A 16,336-nucleotide genomic window follows, 5' to 3' on the forward strand; every position below is an offset into this window, starting at 1 on the left:
GAAGGGCAGGGTACCTCAAGGGGTGGTGTGTGCCACAGGGCATGAGCGGTGGGGGGGGTGCCAGGGGAGTGGCATGTGGCCCAGAGGACGGGCCTGTCTCCCAGCCAGCTGGTGCTCCCATGTCCCTGCCCCTTCGGGTGGCGGGTAACGGGTGGGCCCCTCAGATCTTGGGCTCAGACCCGCTCGGTCCCTCGCAGAACAACATCCCGTCGAGCGTGATGACGCGGAGGAACACGTACGTGTGCACGGAGCGGCCCGGCGCCGACCGCCACTCGCTGCTGCACAACGGCAAGGAGAACAGGTAGCCGGGCTGGGACAGGGGCTGGGCTGGAGGGGCCCAGGGGTCTGATCCGGGAGGGGGCGGATGACAGGCTGGATGGGCTTAGGGGGCGGGGGGGGATACCAGGTTCTGAGATGGGGCTGCCACAGGTGGTCGCTCTCCCCTCCCTCCAGGAGGGGCTGCCGCACTGGGGCAGGCTTTCAGGCAGTGGGATGGGGCTCTTCCCCCCCCCCCCCCAGCCCAGGGGTGTGAGGGGCAGAGGCAGCTGCCCTGAGTCTAGGTAAGGTTGGGAGGGATAGAAGGGATGGGCAGTGCAAGTGGGGGAGAGGAAAGCTTTGGTGGGGGAGGAAGCTGGCCCTGCCCCTACCCCACAAGCATCAGCCATGATTGAACTGCAGCCGCCCCGACCCCCACCCCTTCCTTCCCATGGGCCCTGGCCGCCCTGGCTCCCGTCCCACTTTCCACTTGCCCTGTTCCAGTGCGCCGCGGTTAGGGCCATGACGGGTCCTAGGATAACCTCGCAGGGCCCCATTCCCCCGCCAACCCCCCAGTGCGCCGCGGTTAGGGCCATGACGGGTCCTAGGATAACCTCGCAGGGCCCCATTCCCCCGCCAACCCCCCAGTACGCTGCGGTTAGGGCCATGACAGATCCCAGGACAACTTCACAGGACCCCCTTCCCCCGCCAACCCCCCTTCCTTCGCCAACCCCCCCCCAGTTCCCCGTGGGCATCGCAAAAACAGATCCCGGAATAACCTTGCAGGGCCCCACCCCCCACGTACCCCGCAAATGCCCCATGGGCAGCGCCAGGATGGATAACCTCGCAGGGCTCCTTTCCCCTGCCAATCCCCCCCCCAGTGTCCCGCAGTTAGTGCCATGATGGATCCCAGGATAACCTTGCAGGGCTCCCTTCCCCCACCAACCCCCCAGTGCCCCACGAGCAGTGCCATGATGGATCCCAGGATAGCCTTGCAGGGCCCCCTTCCCCCACCAATCCCCCCCCCAGTTCCCCGTGGGCAGCACCATGACGGATCGGGGGATAATCTCGCAGGGCTCCCTGACCTCACTGACGCACCCCTGCCCCCCGTCCCTGTGGGCAGCACCATGATGGATCCCAGGATTACGTTGTAGGGTACCCTTCCCCTGCCAACCCACTCAGTTCCCTGCAGGCAGCACCATGACAGATCCTGGGATAATCTTGCAGGGCCCCTTCCCCCACCGACCCCCCAGTGCCCCGTGGGCAGAACCATGATGGGTCCCAGGATAACCTCAAAGGGCCCCCTTCCTCCACCAACCCCCCAGCAGTGCGCCACGGGCAGTACCATGATGGATCCCAGGATAACCTCCCAGGGCCTCCTTCCCACACCTACCCTGTGGGAATTATAGGGCAGGGGGTACATAAGCAATGTGGAAGAGAGGGGTGTGTGGGCATTGATAGAGTACTGAGTGCATGAGGTGCATAGTGGTGGGGAGGAGAGGGGTGCGTGGGGGTGATGGTGCAGGGAATACATTGGGGTGGGGAGGAGAGGGTGTGTGGGGATTTTGGGGCATGGGATGCATAGGGGGTGGGGAGAAGAGGGTGTATGGGGGTTTTGGGGCAGGGGGTGCATAGGGGTGGGGAGGAAAGGGTGCATGGGGGTTATGGGGCAGAGAATACATAAGGGGTGTACATAAGAGGCTCACCGTGGGGCTCTCTCCCCTCCCCCAAGCTCCATCGCCAACCGGGTGCCCCCCGCGTCGCCCTCCAGCCACAGCATCGCCACGTCCTCCTCGTCCTCGGACCGCACCCGCCTCTCGCGTGGCACCACCATCCGCAGCACCTTCCACGGGGGCCAGGTGCGGGACCGGCGTGGGGCCGTGCAGAACGGGCCGCCCACCTCCCCCACGCTGTCCCACGAGGCCACGCCGCTGCCCCAGAGCCGCAGCCGCGCCACCTCCAACCTCTTCAGCAAACTCACCTCCAAGCTGACGCGGAGGTGAGTGCCCCGAGCCCAGCACTCGGCGTGGGGCAGGGGTGCTGGCTGTGGGGGGGGGAGAGACACTCCCAACTCCTCCAGCCCACGTCTCTCCCAGCAGGGGGTGCTGTGGGGGGGTGGGGTGGGGGAGGTGGCTGTGGGGCCTCCCAGCTACTCTAGTCCCAGCCTCTCCCAGCAGGGGGCGGGGTGGGGGTGGTGGCTGTGGGGGGGCTCCCAGCAAATCCAGTCCCAGCCTCTCTCAGCAGGAGGCGCTGTTGGGGGACGGGGTGGGGGTGGTGGCTGTGGGGCCTCCCAGCTACTCTAGTCCCAGCCTCTCCCAGCAGGGGGTGCTGTGCGGACCCCCAGTTTGGGCCCCAGGGTCTGGGTGCCAAGTTTCCCTGCATGAGCCGTGTGCCTGGGCACCTCCTGCCTCTGGTCTCTAGCTCTCTGCTCCCCCTTCACTCCGGCCTTCTCTGTTTCAGGGTCACTCTTGACCCGTCTAAGCGGCAGAACTCTAACAGGTGCGTCTCTGGCGCCTCTGTGCCTCAAGGAGCCAAAATCAGTAAGTGCCGCTGCTTCCGCTCCCCCCTCGCTCTGTCTCCCCCTCGCTCTGTCTCCCCCTCATGTGCTCGCTCTTCGTACCTTTTTCTTTCTCATTCCAGGTCCTGTATTGGACTTCCCCAGCCTGAAAGCGGGGGATCTCCCAGTGCCCGGGAGCTCTATTCGGGGTGGGGGGTGGGATCTGGCTGGACAGCAGGGAGCTGTATGTGCACCGCAATCCACAGGTCATGCGTCTTGTGCCCAGGGGCGGTGTGGCCGGGCTGTGGCCGTGGCTCCTGTGCCCAAGGGCAGTGTGGTCCCTACCCATGCCACCATACAGACATTTAGGGCTCACATTGTGGGGGTCTGAGCATACTTGGGGTCCTCTCCAAAAGCCCCTCGTCCCTACCTGCTCCTGCGGCATGTGGGGTGACCTGTACACCCGGGCAGGGTCTTTCTGCATCGCAGCCCCAGAATTGAGCCCCCTGGTTGTGCCCATGCCCGGCTGCGTGGGGTGAGGTGCCTACGCTGGGTCCTTCTGGGCCCTAGTGCTGTGAGCAAGAAGGGGGAATGGGGGTTTCCTTCCGCAGCTCTCAGAGGAGTTCGTGATGCAGCATCCAGCTGTGGGGGTGGCTCCAGCCCCCCAAAGTGGCAGAGATGCTGCCCCTCCCTGCCCGGTTGCTCCCATCTTGCCCCATCTGCTCTGCTCAGGGCGGAGCTCAGCCGGGTCCATGGCCTAGCTACTAGCATGCGGATTCGTCTGGAGGGCTGAGGGACCCGGGGGGCAGCGCACCCCATCCGGAGCAGCCTCGGACGCCCTCCATCATTCCCCCTCTGCCCCGCTCTATGGAGAATCAACAGCCCACCAGGCCAGACCTCTTCAGTCTTAAAGGAAACCTTCACGTGGGCCCCTCGCGGCCTAGCCCACTGGCGGCTCTGGGGCTGGGAGCAGCCCCGTCTACCTGTGCCCACCACCCACCGCTGCCCCCTCTGAGTGCAGCCCAGCACCTCGGCTCTGCCACTAACTGCTCCTCTGTGCCCGCCACAGGGTCGCAGACGAACCTGAGAGAATCGGGGGATCTGCGCTCACAAGGTACGTGGTGCTCTGCCCCGCCCAGTCCTGCCCCAACCTGCCTGCTGGGGCAGCCCTGTCCTGCCCCATCCCAGCCCGCTGGGCCTGCCCTGTCACTCCCCACCCTGGGCCTTCCCTGTCCCACCTACCCCGCTTCCTCCTGTCCCACTGGGGCTGTCCTGCCCCACTCCCTCCCATCCCATTGGAACTACCCCACCCCCATCCCTCTGGGGCTGCCCTGCCCTGTCCCATCTCGCCGGGGCTTCCCAGAAGCTGCCTTGCCCTGCTGGGGCTGCACAGAACCTGGTCTCTACACACAATTGTCCCCTTGCTCTGGTGCTCTGGCAGCACCTGCCTCCACCCCATCAGCCCCCCGGCAGGGACCCAGCACAGCACCCTGCAGCCCCCTTCCTGCCCGGCTGATGCCCCATCTGCTCCTTCCGCCCACAGTTGCAATTTACCTTGGAATCAAAAGGAAGCAGAACCCCGGCTGCTCCGATGTACCTGGAATGTGAAGGTGACCAGCACCCACCCGCCCGAGGCCATGATGGCTGCCCTGCGCCAGGCCACGGACTCGGCCAGCTGCTGCTGCCACCAGCTGGAGCCCTTCCTCCTGTCCTGCACGCACGCCAAGAGCGCCAGCGAGCACTTCTGCCACTTCGAGGCGGAGGTGTGCCGGCTGCAGCGACTTGGCCTCACCGGCGTGCTCTTCCGGCGCCTGGCCGGCACCTCGCTGGCCTTCCGCACCGTGGTGACGAGTATTGCCAGCCAGCTGCAGCTCTAGAGTCCTGGATGGCTCCCCACACCCAGCGGCCTGCCCGTCCTCACTGGGGGTGGGGGGTCCCCCCAGGCTCCCTGGCCTGGAGCCAGTGCAGCCCTGGGATGGACCTGGCCAGCAGCTCGGCCTGTAGGGGAAATGCCCTGACCCCTCTGGCCTGTGAACCCGGCCTGTCGTCTGCTGGGCCTAGGTCTGGGGCCTGCCGTGCTGCTCATAGGGGCTCACAGGGAGAGCAAGGGCACCGGGCACCGTTCCCTTTTGGGGCGAGGGGCTGGGCCTGGCTCTGCTGGGCTGGGGCCAGGGCCAGGGCCAGGGCTGCCCCACACACAGTGGGGCATGCCCAGCCTAGCACAGGAGGGGGCTCCCCAGGCCAATTGTGGGGTGTCACTGAGCCACTGGCCCCAGTGTAGTGGGGGAATTCCCCATGTTGGCAGGTGTTGAGGTGATAGCATTGGCAGGGACAGGGCAGGGCCCTCTGGGAGAGGTAGGGTGGGATGCTCTGGGTGGGGGGCTCAGGGCACAGTGAGGCACTCCAGGTTTGACAGGTCACTGTGGGCTGAGGGCAGGGATGGGGGTGCTGGGCTGGCGGCGATGCAGTGGGGCCGGAGTGATAAGGGAGGCACTCAGGACAGCAGTGTAGCCAACGGGCCCACCATTTCGGCTGCCTCCAGCTCTGGGCCAGATGGGAGCCCCATCTCCCTGGGTGGCCGAGAGGTCACAAGTCTCCCTAGTAGCAGGGACGTGGCCCCCAGCACAGGGACAAGGGGCGACCTCCTCTAGGCACAGCAGTGCTGAGCAGATACCAGGCCGAGTGCTGGGTCCCCTGGGGTGGTCCCAGCCTAGACCATGGCAATGACTCGGGCCCTGGATGCCCCTTGCATGGGGGTAGAACAGTGTTGATTGAGCTCGGGGGCAGGGGGGATGGAGCTGGGAGCTGTGGGGCAAGTGCTGACCCCTGTTGCCTAGCAGCCCCGCCAGGGCAGCAAGAGGGACTATGCCCCCTCCCTAGGGGCAGCTCTGACCCCAGCCCTCCCTCCCCCCTGCTTGGCTGCCTCAGTTCAGGGCCAGTGGCTGAGAGGGGCCCTGCAGGCAGCCCCTGGGGAGGCTGGACCTCCAAGGGACTCGGCGCTACTTGGGGCACAGCCCCCTTGGTGGGCAGGGCCCCAGGTGGGCCATGGCCTCACTGGAGCTGGTACGACCTGGGGCCTGGCACAGCTGCCCCTCCCATGGATGGGCCTGACCTGCCCACGTGTGCCCAGGGCTGGGGGGGTCAGCCTGGCCTCATGCCCTGTTCCTGCAGGGGCTGCTGTGGAGGGGGGGGGTATTGCGCCAAGGGGCTGGAGGCTGGGAGGAATAAAGGAGGTTGTAAGCAAGGCAGCAGGAGTCCTGGCATGGGGCTGGAGGGTGTGTCTAGGTGGCAGGCATCCTGGCTGGGTGGGGGGGGGTCCCACTGGGGGCCTGTTGACACCTCCCCTCCCCATTTTTTAAAGAGCAGAGCAAAGCAACAGGCAGCTCCCAGGAAAGCCCTGGTGGGTCTCCCCCGACCCCAGGCTGGGCCCTCCCCTCTTGTACAGCCCCTGTAAATAGCCTTGGAGTCCCTTCGGGTTGTGTAGAGTATTGAGCCAGCTCGTAGCCTTGGGACATTTTTAAGTTATTCCAGCCCTGTGCGCCAGTCTGTATTGACCCCCAATAAACATAGTCTGGCTCCTGCTTCACCGCCACATGGGCACAGGTCTCGCCCGTCTGTCCGGGCACAGGCACAGCACAGGCCTGCCTCTGTCTCCACCTTGGGCTGCCACCCGGGAGCACACGGTGCTTTGCAAACAAACTTGTGTCGGGGGAGGCTGCCCTGGGATAGACCCCAGGCAGCCTGAGACCTGCTTCACCCCTCCGAGAGAGTGGTCCGTACCCACACCCGGGTGCTTGGGGCAGAGTGCAGGGGATTTCGCTGCAGGGACAGAGGGGTGTGTATTGAACATGCAGGTGAGTTCAAGGCCCTGTCCACCACAGGCACTGTCTGCACTGGGATGTTATAGTGGTGCCCTCAGCCCAGCAAGTCCCAGGGGCTACGGGAGTGGGACTTCCCGTCCTGTCTCCGTTCCACTAACACGTGGCAGGGCAGTGTGTGCCTGCGTGTGCAGGTGCCAGGGCTGCTGGGAAATGTGGGCAGCTCTCCCAGAGAGCCGTGGTGTGAGACACAGGTTGGCACCAGGAGTAGAGCCTGAGGAGGGGGGTTCTGTGCTGTGGGTGGGCGTTCCACTGGCCCCTGCATGAGGATGGTGGGTGCCTGGCCTCTGCCACGCAGGGTGACCCTGCTTTGCTCAAGGGTAATTGGCAGCTGGGGCTTGTTTCACATTGTGTGTCCGTCTCTTCCCCCCCCCCCCCCATGCACTATGCTTCCCTCAGAGATAATGCCACCCATGGGGCTGGCAGGAGAGCAGGTTACAGGACCATGACAAGAGGGGAGCCCCCTCCAGCAACGAGGGAGCAGAGACTGCACCTCTGCATGGGCATGACTAGGGTGGGCAGCTTGGAGGGCAGGGAGCTGGAGGGTGCTGCTGGGGTCTCCTGAAACGGGCTGGAGGGCATGGGGAGCCAGAAGGTACAGCTGAGATCTGATGTGAGGAGAAGGTTGGTAGGGTCAGGTGGACACAGCTGCGGGCTCAGGGGGGGTCAGATGGTTGGAGAGCACAGGTGTTGCTGCTGTCCACCTCCAGCTCTGCCCCATTTCTCTCTGGAGGCTCAGACCCACATTCACCAATGGTACCAGCCCCGCGGAGAGCAGCTCAGTGCATTTCACTCAAAGCCCCACTTCCCAGCGTCAGGGGATGATGGGCAGCTGACAGAGCAGAGCCTCTGTACCTCTCAGGAGTTTCAAGCTGTGCTGCAATGCTAGGGGCGGTGGGTTCTGAGACTCTATAATGCCATGGGCCAGCCCCTAGGAGAGAGCGGGGTGGGCTGCAGGCCCTGAGCAGGGCTGGAGGATGCCCCCATGCATGAGTCCTCCACCTGCTGCCAGGGCCATGGGGAGAGGACCCTGATCTCCTTGGAGCAGTGGTACCAGGGCTAGACCATTCCCAGCTGAGCCACACACCCTGGCACTGGCACAGACTAGGCTACAGCAGACCATGGGGCATATATCCTGCACCCTGCACACTACTGGGCTCCCAAGGAGCCATGCAGGCAGGGGGCCAGAGGCAGTTATGCCGAGAGTGGAGGTGGGCATTTTGCTGCACACCCTGGGGGCAGCATCCCCCAGAGCAAGCCTCACCCTGTCCACCTGGGTCCCACCACAAACGGGCAGTAGGAGCTCTGGGGCTGGCCTGGCCTCACCTGCCAGTTCGGGTGAGGTCAGGTAGAGGCCATCAAGGCTGGGGCTTGGGAAACAGCTGCCCCCTGTGGTGCACTTGGGGATGGGGGGCTAAGATGCCCATGGGGGAGGGGGCAAACAGCCAGAGGCCAATGCACAGCAGGGCAGCTCAGATTTAGCTAGGCGAGCCCTAGGTGCTCAGTGCCCCCCACCAGCCGAGCAGAGGGGCTGGCTGATGTTGCCTGCTCAGGCCAAGCATGGGACCCCCCCTCCAAGCTCAGGGCCCTCCACAGCCAGGGACTTGGCCCAGCACCCATGCACCTGGGAGTTGGGGGGGAGGGTAGTTCCTGCCCAGCCTTCCCCAGAGCAGAAGAGCTTGCCCCCCCCCCCCCGACAGCCCCTTGCCATGGAGGCCCATGGCTGGCACTGGGATGTGCTGCCTGCCAGCCCACCTGGAATTATGGGTGGTTCTCCCCGTCTATGCTCCTGCCAGGACCCCCATGAACACAGAACAGGCTGCCAGGGGGCCATCATTACTTTATTAGGTCACACGTGCCTGCTGGCAGGCGCCTACTTCTGGGCTGGGATCATGTCATCGATGGCATGGCCCTTTTCCAGCTTCTTCTCCATCTCCACCATGAGCTTGACGCCATCCACCACCATCTGCACCTGCTCCACCTCGGAGAAGCCCAGCCGGTCAGCGTTGGAGATGTCGAATACAGCACCTACGGCCTCAGTGTCCACACCACCTGGGGGGCACAGTGCCATGCAGCTGAGCCCAGACCCCACTGCAGTGGAGCCTACTGGCCCCACCACCCTAGCCTGGCTTCTCTGCCCACAGCTGCCTGGCCCCTGGAGACCCCATGCAGCAGCCATGGCCCAGCGTGTATCCTGCCCTGCCACGTCATGGCTGCCCCCCCTCCTGTTGGCCAGGCTTGGCACTCCAGGCCTTGCCCAGAGCCTCTCAGATGCCCCTCAGCACACTGCACCAGCTTGAGGGCACCCCAGGGGCTGGGGGCAACAGGACATGGCTCTGCCTGAGGGATGGGCAGGGCCACACCGCAGAGTCTCACAGCCCCTGCTGGGCTCAGCCCTGCCCTCTCCCCACCTGTAACCCCCCCCCCCCCCCACACCTGTGTCCTCATGTCCTCCTGTAAGGCTTGCCCCTAACCCTATGCCCCCACCCTCATCTGTAACCCCCATCCCTACCCAAGTGCCCCCCACACTCCTGTAGCCCCACCTTAACTCCCTACAACTTGAGCCCCTGGTAAACCCACAGCTATCTGTGCCCCCTACCCCACCCTACACCCACTTGTGGCCCCCGTCCCTCACCTGTACCACGCTTCTGCAGCCGCAGCCTCTTGAGGGTCTCCTCAAACTTGGGGTGCTTGCTGAGGTGGGGGAGCTTGACGTGGACCCCGCCCCGCAAGCCAGTGCCCAGGTTGGAGGGGCAGGTCAGCACATAGCCCAGGTGCTGGTTCCACATGAAGGGGTGGCCAGCCTTCTTAAAGATCTCCTCAATCTGCCGGGTAGGGAGAGAGCCTGTCAGCCAGTGCCCCCCAGCCAGGGTCAGGCCGCTCCCCCCCACACCCCCACCAACAACTCCCAGCCAGGGTCAGGCCAGCCCCTCCCCCAACAGCTCCCTGCCCCAGCCAGGGTCCAGCCAGCCCCCAGCCAGGGCCAGGACAGCCACAGCCCCCCCCCCCCCCCCCCCCCCAACAACCCTCCACCCAACACACCCCAGTGAGGACTAGCCCCCCCACCCCCACATGACCCCCAGCCAGGACCAGACAGACCCTCTGCTAGCCACCCCCTTCCAGCCAGAGCCTACCCCCTAATAACCCTAAGCTAGGGTCAGGGATGCCCCCACCAGCTGACACCAGAGATGGGCAGGGCAGGGGAAACAGATGCTCCAAACTCAAGGTGCCAGGGCACTAGGCATCTCTCCCAGGAAACTCTCTGCCAGCAGGGGGCAGTGCAGCAGCCACGAGCCTGGAGTGTGCCCAGCTGTGCGGCCCTCACCCCCACTCCCAGCACCAGGGTGGGCCGTGGGCCTAGGGTGTAGAATGGGGGCTGGGTGCCAGGACTCCTGGGTTCTAGCCCAGCTCTGGGAGGGGTGGGGGGGGTCTAGTGGCTTGGAGCAGGGGGCTGGGAGCCAGGACTGCTGGGCTGTCACAGGGCCCCCCCCGCTCACCTTCTGCAGCCCAACACAGAAGCGCCGGAACACCTCCTTCATGTTGCCGCCCTTCTCCATGGAGATGACGCGCAGGTGGTCCTCCTCGTTCACCCACACCAGGAAGCTCTTGTTGTCATTGTGCCTGCAACCCAGAGCGTGGTGTGATGGCACTGGCACAGCCCGAGCCCAGGCACGGCCCCTCTGCCCAGCCTGGCACTCCTTTCCAGCCCCACAGCCCTGCCCAGTTCGTGCCCCCCCCACCCAATCGCCCCCTCACAGCTGCTGCAGAGCTGGGGAAGAGGCCTCTGTCCGTCTTGTACCCACTGGGCTGCAGGGCTGCTCTGAGCTGGGCAGCCCTGTACCGGGGACGGACAGGCTACAGGGTGACCTTCCCCGACTGTCAGCCCCCCAATGCTCTGCCCTAGGGGAGCAAGGATAAGGGAAGGAGCCTGCAGCGCCAGGAGGTGAAGCTATACAACAGCGTAGCTTCCCATTACAGAGCTGGGCATCTGGCTCCCAGCCCCCACCCCTGCTCTAATCACTAGACCCCACTCTCCTCCCAGAGCCAGGGAGAGAACCCAGGAGTCCTGGCACTGAGTCCCCCCCACCCAGACTACCCCTCCAGTGGCACTGGGGGCCCTGGTGCTCACCATATGCCCCTGGCATCAGGCCAGTCACGGGCCATGCCCGAGGCCAGTAGCAGGGGCGAGATGGGCTTGTCGAACAGGAAGTGGTCGTCTATCAGCTGCTGCTGTTCCTTGTCGCTCATGTCCTTCAGGGGGTAGTACTTGCCCTTGAATTCCCCGGTCAGGCTGCTCAGGGCTGGGGAGAGAGCAGGGGTCAGCCCCGGTCCAGGCCCGCTCCCGGCCCTGCTTCCCATCCCCATGGCTCCTCTGCCCCAGAGCCCAACCCCCTCAGCACCCCACTGCCCTGCTCCCAACCCCCCCCCCCCCCCACTTCTTCACATGCACTCCCCCCACTACTCTGCACCCAGCACCCAACCCCTCCTACTCCCCTGCACCCAGCACCCTCAATGCCACACTGCCCTGCTCCCCAGCATCCTCGATGCCACACTGCCCTGCTGCCCTGCACCCAGAACCCCAAAACCCAGCCCCCTCAACACCCTCTCCGCATCCCCCCTACTCCCTGTAGTCAGGGCCCAATTCTTCCCTTCCCCCAGCCTCCAGTGCCCAACCCCCTGAGCACCCCACTGCCCTGCTCCCATCCCCCTACTCCCCTGCACTCAATGCCCAACCCCCTGCTCCCCTCTACCCAGCACCCCACTCATGGCCCCCCACAGCCCCATCTCACTAGCCCAGTGAGAACTCATCCCCCTAACCAGCAGGATCCCTCCCCCCACGTGCCCCATAAACATCTCCTCCCCCCCACCCCCAAGCTGGTGAGTGGCTCAGCCCACTGGTCACCTTCCCCGCCCCTGCAAGACATGTTCAGTTCACAGCCTGTGGGATCCCCCCAACCCAAACCTCCCGCTACCAGCGCACCCGAGTCCTGGCCTGCAGGTGCCCTGCCCCAAGCCTGTCCCATTGTCCCCTGCCCCATTCCTGCTACTTCTAGACAGGGCCTGGCCCCAGTCCCCTACCGGTGACAGAGAGCTTCTCGATGGCGCGGCGCTCCCCACGGCTGCAGTGGGGGGGCAGCGTGTACCCCTTGATGCTGCGCCCAGTGCGCACCCGGCTGCTCAGCACGTAGTTGGGGTCCAGGTCATCTCCGCCCTGTGAGAGCCAGAGGGAACCAGACCCTGTAATGCCCTGGGATGGCCCCAAGGCTTGGCCCCACCCAGAGCACCTGGTCCCCACAGGCTGGGCCCTGCCCGAGCTGCTGGCCCCCAGCTGAGTCAGGTCCCTCCCTCAACACGAGCCCTGCTCCAGCCTCCGCAACTTCCCCTCCATCCCCCATCACAGTTCCTCCATCCCCATCCTAGCCCTCCACGCCCCCCCCCCCCCCCCGCTCACACCTTCAGGTTCTCGTGGTTCAGGTCGGTCTTGTGCATGTCCGTGGGCTTGTAGCCGCCGTGCCGGTCCTGGATGATGGGGTCAAACAGGTCCTTGAAGACCTCGTAGGATTCCTCATCCCCGGCCACGCAGCCCACCGTCATGATGAAGGGGTGCCCTGCAGGCAGCATGGGGGGGTTAGACCGGGCAGGTGTGGAGGGGCTTGGGGGTGCAGGGGTTGTGGGGCCTGCCATGGGGCACAGCTGGATGGCATCCCACACTGCTGCTCCTTGGTGAGTTGGGCCCATTCCCAGCAAGGGGGCGGCCAGGCCAGGAACCAGGCCCCTGGGCAGCAGCGGGCAGCAGGAAGGGCTCAACCCCTTTGCACTAGGCTCAGGGGGTCACTTCCCGCTGCTCTGCACAGGTGGCCTATTCCTTTGCTGGTGGCTGTGGGGGAGGCCAAGGGACAACAGGGGGGAGTCTCCAGCAGACCAGGCTGGGCAGCTGCAGTGACCAGTGGGGTGGGGCAGGGCTCCCAAGATCCTGGATGCACAGGGGAGACGGGGGGGTGAGCTCACAGGAGGTGGCTCCCCTCAGTGCCCCCACCCGCTAGTGGCCAAGGGCTAAAGGCCAGGCGTCTGCAAGGCCCTAGTCCCGCTCAGTGGCAGGCACCTCCCAAGACCTAGGGGCCCCATCCTGGCTCACCCCCCGGCAGGGCCTTGCTCAGTGTCGCGGTGGGATGGCATGGGTGCCACCCCACCTTCGGGTGGGGGGGGCTGGGGACTCAGGGCTCCAGCTGCAGGGAGGCTGGGGACAGCGGCTGCCAAGCCCAGCTAGACGGGGTCCAAAGCAGCAAGAGCCAAGGGGGGCGGGGAGTGAGGGGAAGGAGGTTTCCTGGGGGCGGGGGTCAGAGCCCTGTCCCAGAGAACACACATCGGCCCTGGGAGCGGGGCCCACCTGGGTTGTCCACCCCGGTCTGGATGATGTCATCCAGGGTGAAGCCACTGCTTGTCTCCTTGTCCCGCAGTTTCTTGTAGATGTCCAGGGTGAGGGCTTTGGCCATGTGGTTGTTGTGCTTGGTGAGGTCGGGGAACTCCTCCTCCGCGGAGAAGTTCAGCTTGTACTTGTTGTGGGTGTTCCCGAAAGGCATGATGGCGGACAGGGGCGAGTCCTGCTGGAACAGAGGCCTGCTGAGTCCCAGGGGGCAGCTGCTGGCTGGAGCCCCCTCTGCCATGCCCAGGGGGCTGATCCCACCAGCCTCCCATGCCCATCTCCCCACCCGCCTGAGCCCGACAGCAGAGCAGCCTGGACAGAGGGGTATGTCCCGCTGCTCCCTCCAGGGGCCAGGCATCTTGTGTTAATTGCACCAGCCTGAGGTCTCCGGGGGGGGGGGGGGAAGAAGAGGCACCTAAGTCAGGGTGACCCCATGTGATGAAGTGGGAATGTTCTCAATGTTTTGTCTGAATAGTGTGCGCGCCTCAGTTTCCCCTGTGTTACTCTAGGTGGTGGACAAGGGTGCGTGAGCCTTGCAGAAACCCCTAGCGGGAAGGTCTGATGGCCAGCTGGCTGCTGGGGCACAGACAATGGCCGACACTCTGTAGTCTGGCAACTGATAGCCGGGGCCCATCCTCTGCCGGGGTCAGCTGGAGGTGTTGGAGAAGAAAGCGAGAGGTGGAGGCTGGGGGACCTGTTGCCCAGGAAAGCGACTGAGGAGGGCAGCTGGGCGTGACCCAGGCTCTGCTGCTGGAAGCTGCTCAGTCTGCATCTGCGGTTGGGGGAACTCGAGAGGGGAGAGCCCTGGGCCCTCCCCCCACGATGGGCTTTGCTGTAACTTCCTGCTGCCTGTGCCAACGAGCTCTGCTCCACACTAAGAGCCCCTCGATGTGACCCACTGGCTGGGGTCACTGCTGATTGTGGGGGTGGGGTGCACAGCCCTTTGGGGCAGGGGTGAGGTTTCCCCAGGTGTCCCATTCAGGGGGACTCCCTGCGGGGAGCTCAGGGCATGGAGCAAGGTGCTGAGCACCCCAAAGTCACACCCGGGAGGCTGCCCTAGACCAAGTGAGCCCAGAGGGGGTCACGCTGCATGAGGGTCCTGCCTGAACCTCATTCAGAGCAGCTCCATGACACCCCCAGCCTGAACGCTGGCATAGAGGCTGTGGGCCCTCCCTGGGCAATGGGAGCTAGGCCAGCAAGGGGCTCTCCCCCGAGGCAAGGGCTCAGGCTCCTGGAGCAGGGGAGCCAGTGTCAGCCTCAGGCAGAGCCCAGCACCCCACTATCAGGGGCACCCCAGCTGGGCAATCATCATTGAGCATCATTGTGGCTGAGCACAGGGGCAGCCATCACACCCAGGGGAACTGCCCAGGGGCTGGCAGGTGTGGGGGGGATGTCCCTGGGGTGCCAGGGACAGGCAGGCAGGGGTCAGAGGGGATGCACCAGTTGGGAGGAGCCCAAGGGTGGGACGTATCTAGTTGCTGTCAATGGAAAGTTGGTTCTTTCAGCTGCTGCTCTGGGTTGGTTATTTTTAGCCCTGCCCTTGTCCCAAGAGAGTCCCGGGCACCTGCCGGGAGCAGCCACAGCTGCCAGCAGAGCCCACATTCCAGGGGCTCTTTGCATGGATCAGGGCTCCAGAAGCAGAGGGACCCAGCAGGGTCCAATACAGGGCCCCAGCCCACAGCCTCTCCACCATCCCCCAAGGACCCAAAGACACTGCCAAGGTCAAACAGGTCACCAGTGACTCAGGGCCATCCCTGGGCATGCCCCAAGCACCAATCACTGGCCCTGCAGCCCACCAGCCACCCTGCTGGGCACACCCTCTCCCCTCAGGGGGCTTTCCCTTCCCTCAATGGGGAAGCCAATGGGGCATTGCCATTTGACACCCCATGCACACTGCACCCACAGGGCCCCCTTTCCCCATGGCCCCCAGCCTGGACACACCCAGCCTCTGCCTAGCAGCTCCTGGGCACACTCTGTTTGTCCTGCCCAAGGATGGCACAGACACCTGCCCCCACCCATGCCCCATCCCGGGCTCCATCAGCTGTTGCCTTGCAGGCCCACTCCAGGGGTTACCTGATCAGCAGCCCGACAGGACAGCACTACCTCCTCTACTCCAGTGCAACAGGTGACCCAGGACAACAGCAGGGGAGCTGCCCATATATACCTTATGCCTGGCTCCCATTGGCTGGCTCTGAGCAGCCGGCTGACCCAGATTGGACACTGCTGCTGCCAGCCCAGCACAAAATTTGGGGATGTCTCCAGCTGGCCTGGCTGGGTGCCTGAGGGCTGCAGGATCTCAGCCCGGCTGTATCCCCGTAACCAGCAAAACAGACAAATAGCACAGGGAGAAATCCCAGCTGGTGCATTATGACAGGCTGGGTCTGTCCCACCCTCCCCTGGGCCACGACCGGCTGGGTCCATCCTACCCGCCCCCTGGGCTATGACCAGCCGGGTCCGTCCCATCCTCCCCCCGGTCCCCAACTGGCCTGGGCTGTCCCATCTACCCCTAGGCCACTACCATCCGGGTCCGTCCCACCACTCCCTGGGCCTCGACCAGCCAGGTCCGTCTCATCTGCCCCCTGGACCATGACCGGGTGGGTCTATCTCACCACTCCCTGGGCCATGACCAGCCAGGTCCATCCCACCTGCATCACCGGGGCATGACCGGGCAGATCCATCCCACCACTCCCTGGGCCACGACCAGCCGGGTCCCATCCCAATCCACACTCCAGGGAAAATGCCCTAAAAGGGAGCTCTCCACCGGCAGCCCTGGCTGGAGATCCCTGCATGTGGGAGGGGCTGGTTGGCAGGCTAGAAAAATAAACTCCCTGGAGCAGGCCCTGCACTGACAAACCGGCCCCAGGCACCAGCCCCTGAAGCCCTCAGGCCCCCTGTGACAAAGTGAGGATTTTCTGTACAATATTTATGAAGCCCACACGTGCCTCAGTTTCCCCCTATACATTGCATTGCTATGGGGGGCAGGGGGTTAAAGAATTAAGTCTGCTTTTGGGGTGCCACAGAGACATGGGGGGCACCTTGCTGTCTAGGGTCCAATGAATGGGTCATTAATGCCAACTCCATAGCATTGCGGGGAGGGGCAACCCCGTCAACCCCACCCACTCAACCCCCCATACAGGAACAGGGGCTGAGTTTTTCCTGCATCTGTCCCCTCCAGACAGACTGCTCCCTGGTGCCAGCGTCCTCTCTGCCAGTCCCTGCTGCAGGCCTCAGGGAGCGGGGTGACTGGCCTCTCCAATGACCTCCTCATGGGGGCATGAACAC

The 16,336-nt window shown here is 64.7% G+C and overlaps 2 protein-coding genes across 3 annotated transcripts in view; one reads left to right on the forward strand and one right to left on the reverse strand.

Moving 5' to 3' along the window:
• The window catches only part of MARK4 (microtubule affinity regulating kinase 4), a 47,782-nt gene extending 40,717 nt beyond the window's left edge, over positions 1-7,065 (forward strand). The window contains exons 14-18 of one of the 2 annotated variants that reach the window (XM_038382306.2): positions 198-301; positions 1,988-2,254; positions 2,716-2,795; positions 3,822-3,866; positions 4,296-6,349. In XM_038382306.2, coding sequence (XP_038238234.1) covers positions 198-301; positions 1,988-2,254; positions 2,716-2,795; positions 3,822-3,866; positions 4,296-4,360 — 561 coding nt within the window. In that variant the 3' untranslated portion in view covers positions 4,361-6,349. Of the gene's footprint in view, positions 1-197; positions 302-1,987; positions 2,255-2,715; positions 2,796-3,821; positions 3,867-4,295 lie in introns of both variants that reach the window. The other variant, XM_038382305.2, reaches the window with a different exon arrangement.
• Positions 7,066-8,453: 1,388 nt separating this feature from the next.
• CKM (creatine kinase, M-type) lies at positions 8,454-15,206 on the reverse strand. Its single transcript, XM_038382316.2, has 8 exons — positions 15,128-15,206; positions 13,019-13,232; positions 12,085-12,239; positions 11,710-11,842; positions 10,760-10,931; positions 10,128-10,251; positions 9,266-9,455; positions 8,454-8,682 (listed from the first exon to the last, which is right to left on the reverse strand). Exons 2-8 carry the CDS (start codon positions 13,209-13,211, stop codon positions 8,504-8,506), a joined length of 1,146 nt encoding a protein of 381 aa, XP_038238244.1. The 5' UTR covers positions 13,212-13,232; positions 15,128-15,206; the 3' UTR covers positions 8,454-8,503.
• Between the last annotated feature and the right edge of the window lie 1,130 nt (positions 15,207-16,336).

This window comes from Dermochelys coriacea, chromosome 23 (assembly GCF_009764565.3).
Source record: "Dermochelys coriacea isolate rDerCor1 chromosome 23, rDerCor1.pri.v4, whole genome shotgun sequence".
Taxonomy (NCBI): domain Eukaryota; kingdom Metazoa; phylum Chordata; order Testudines; family Dermochelyidae; genus Dermochelys; species Dermochelys coriacea.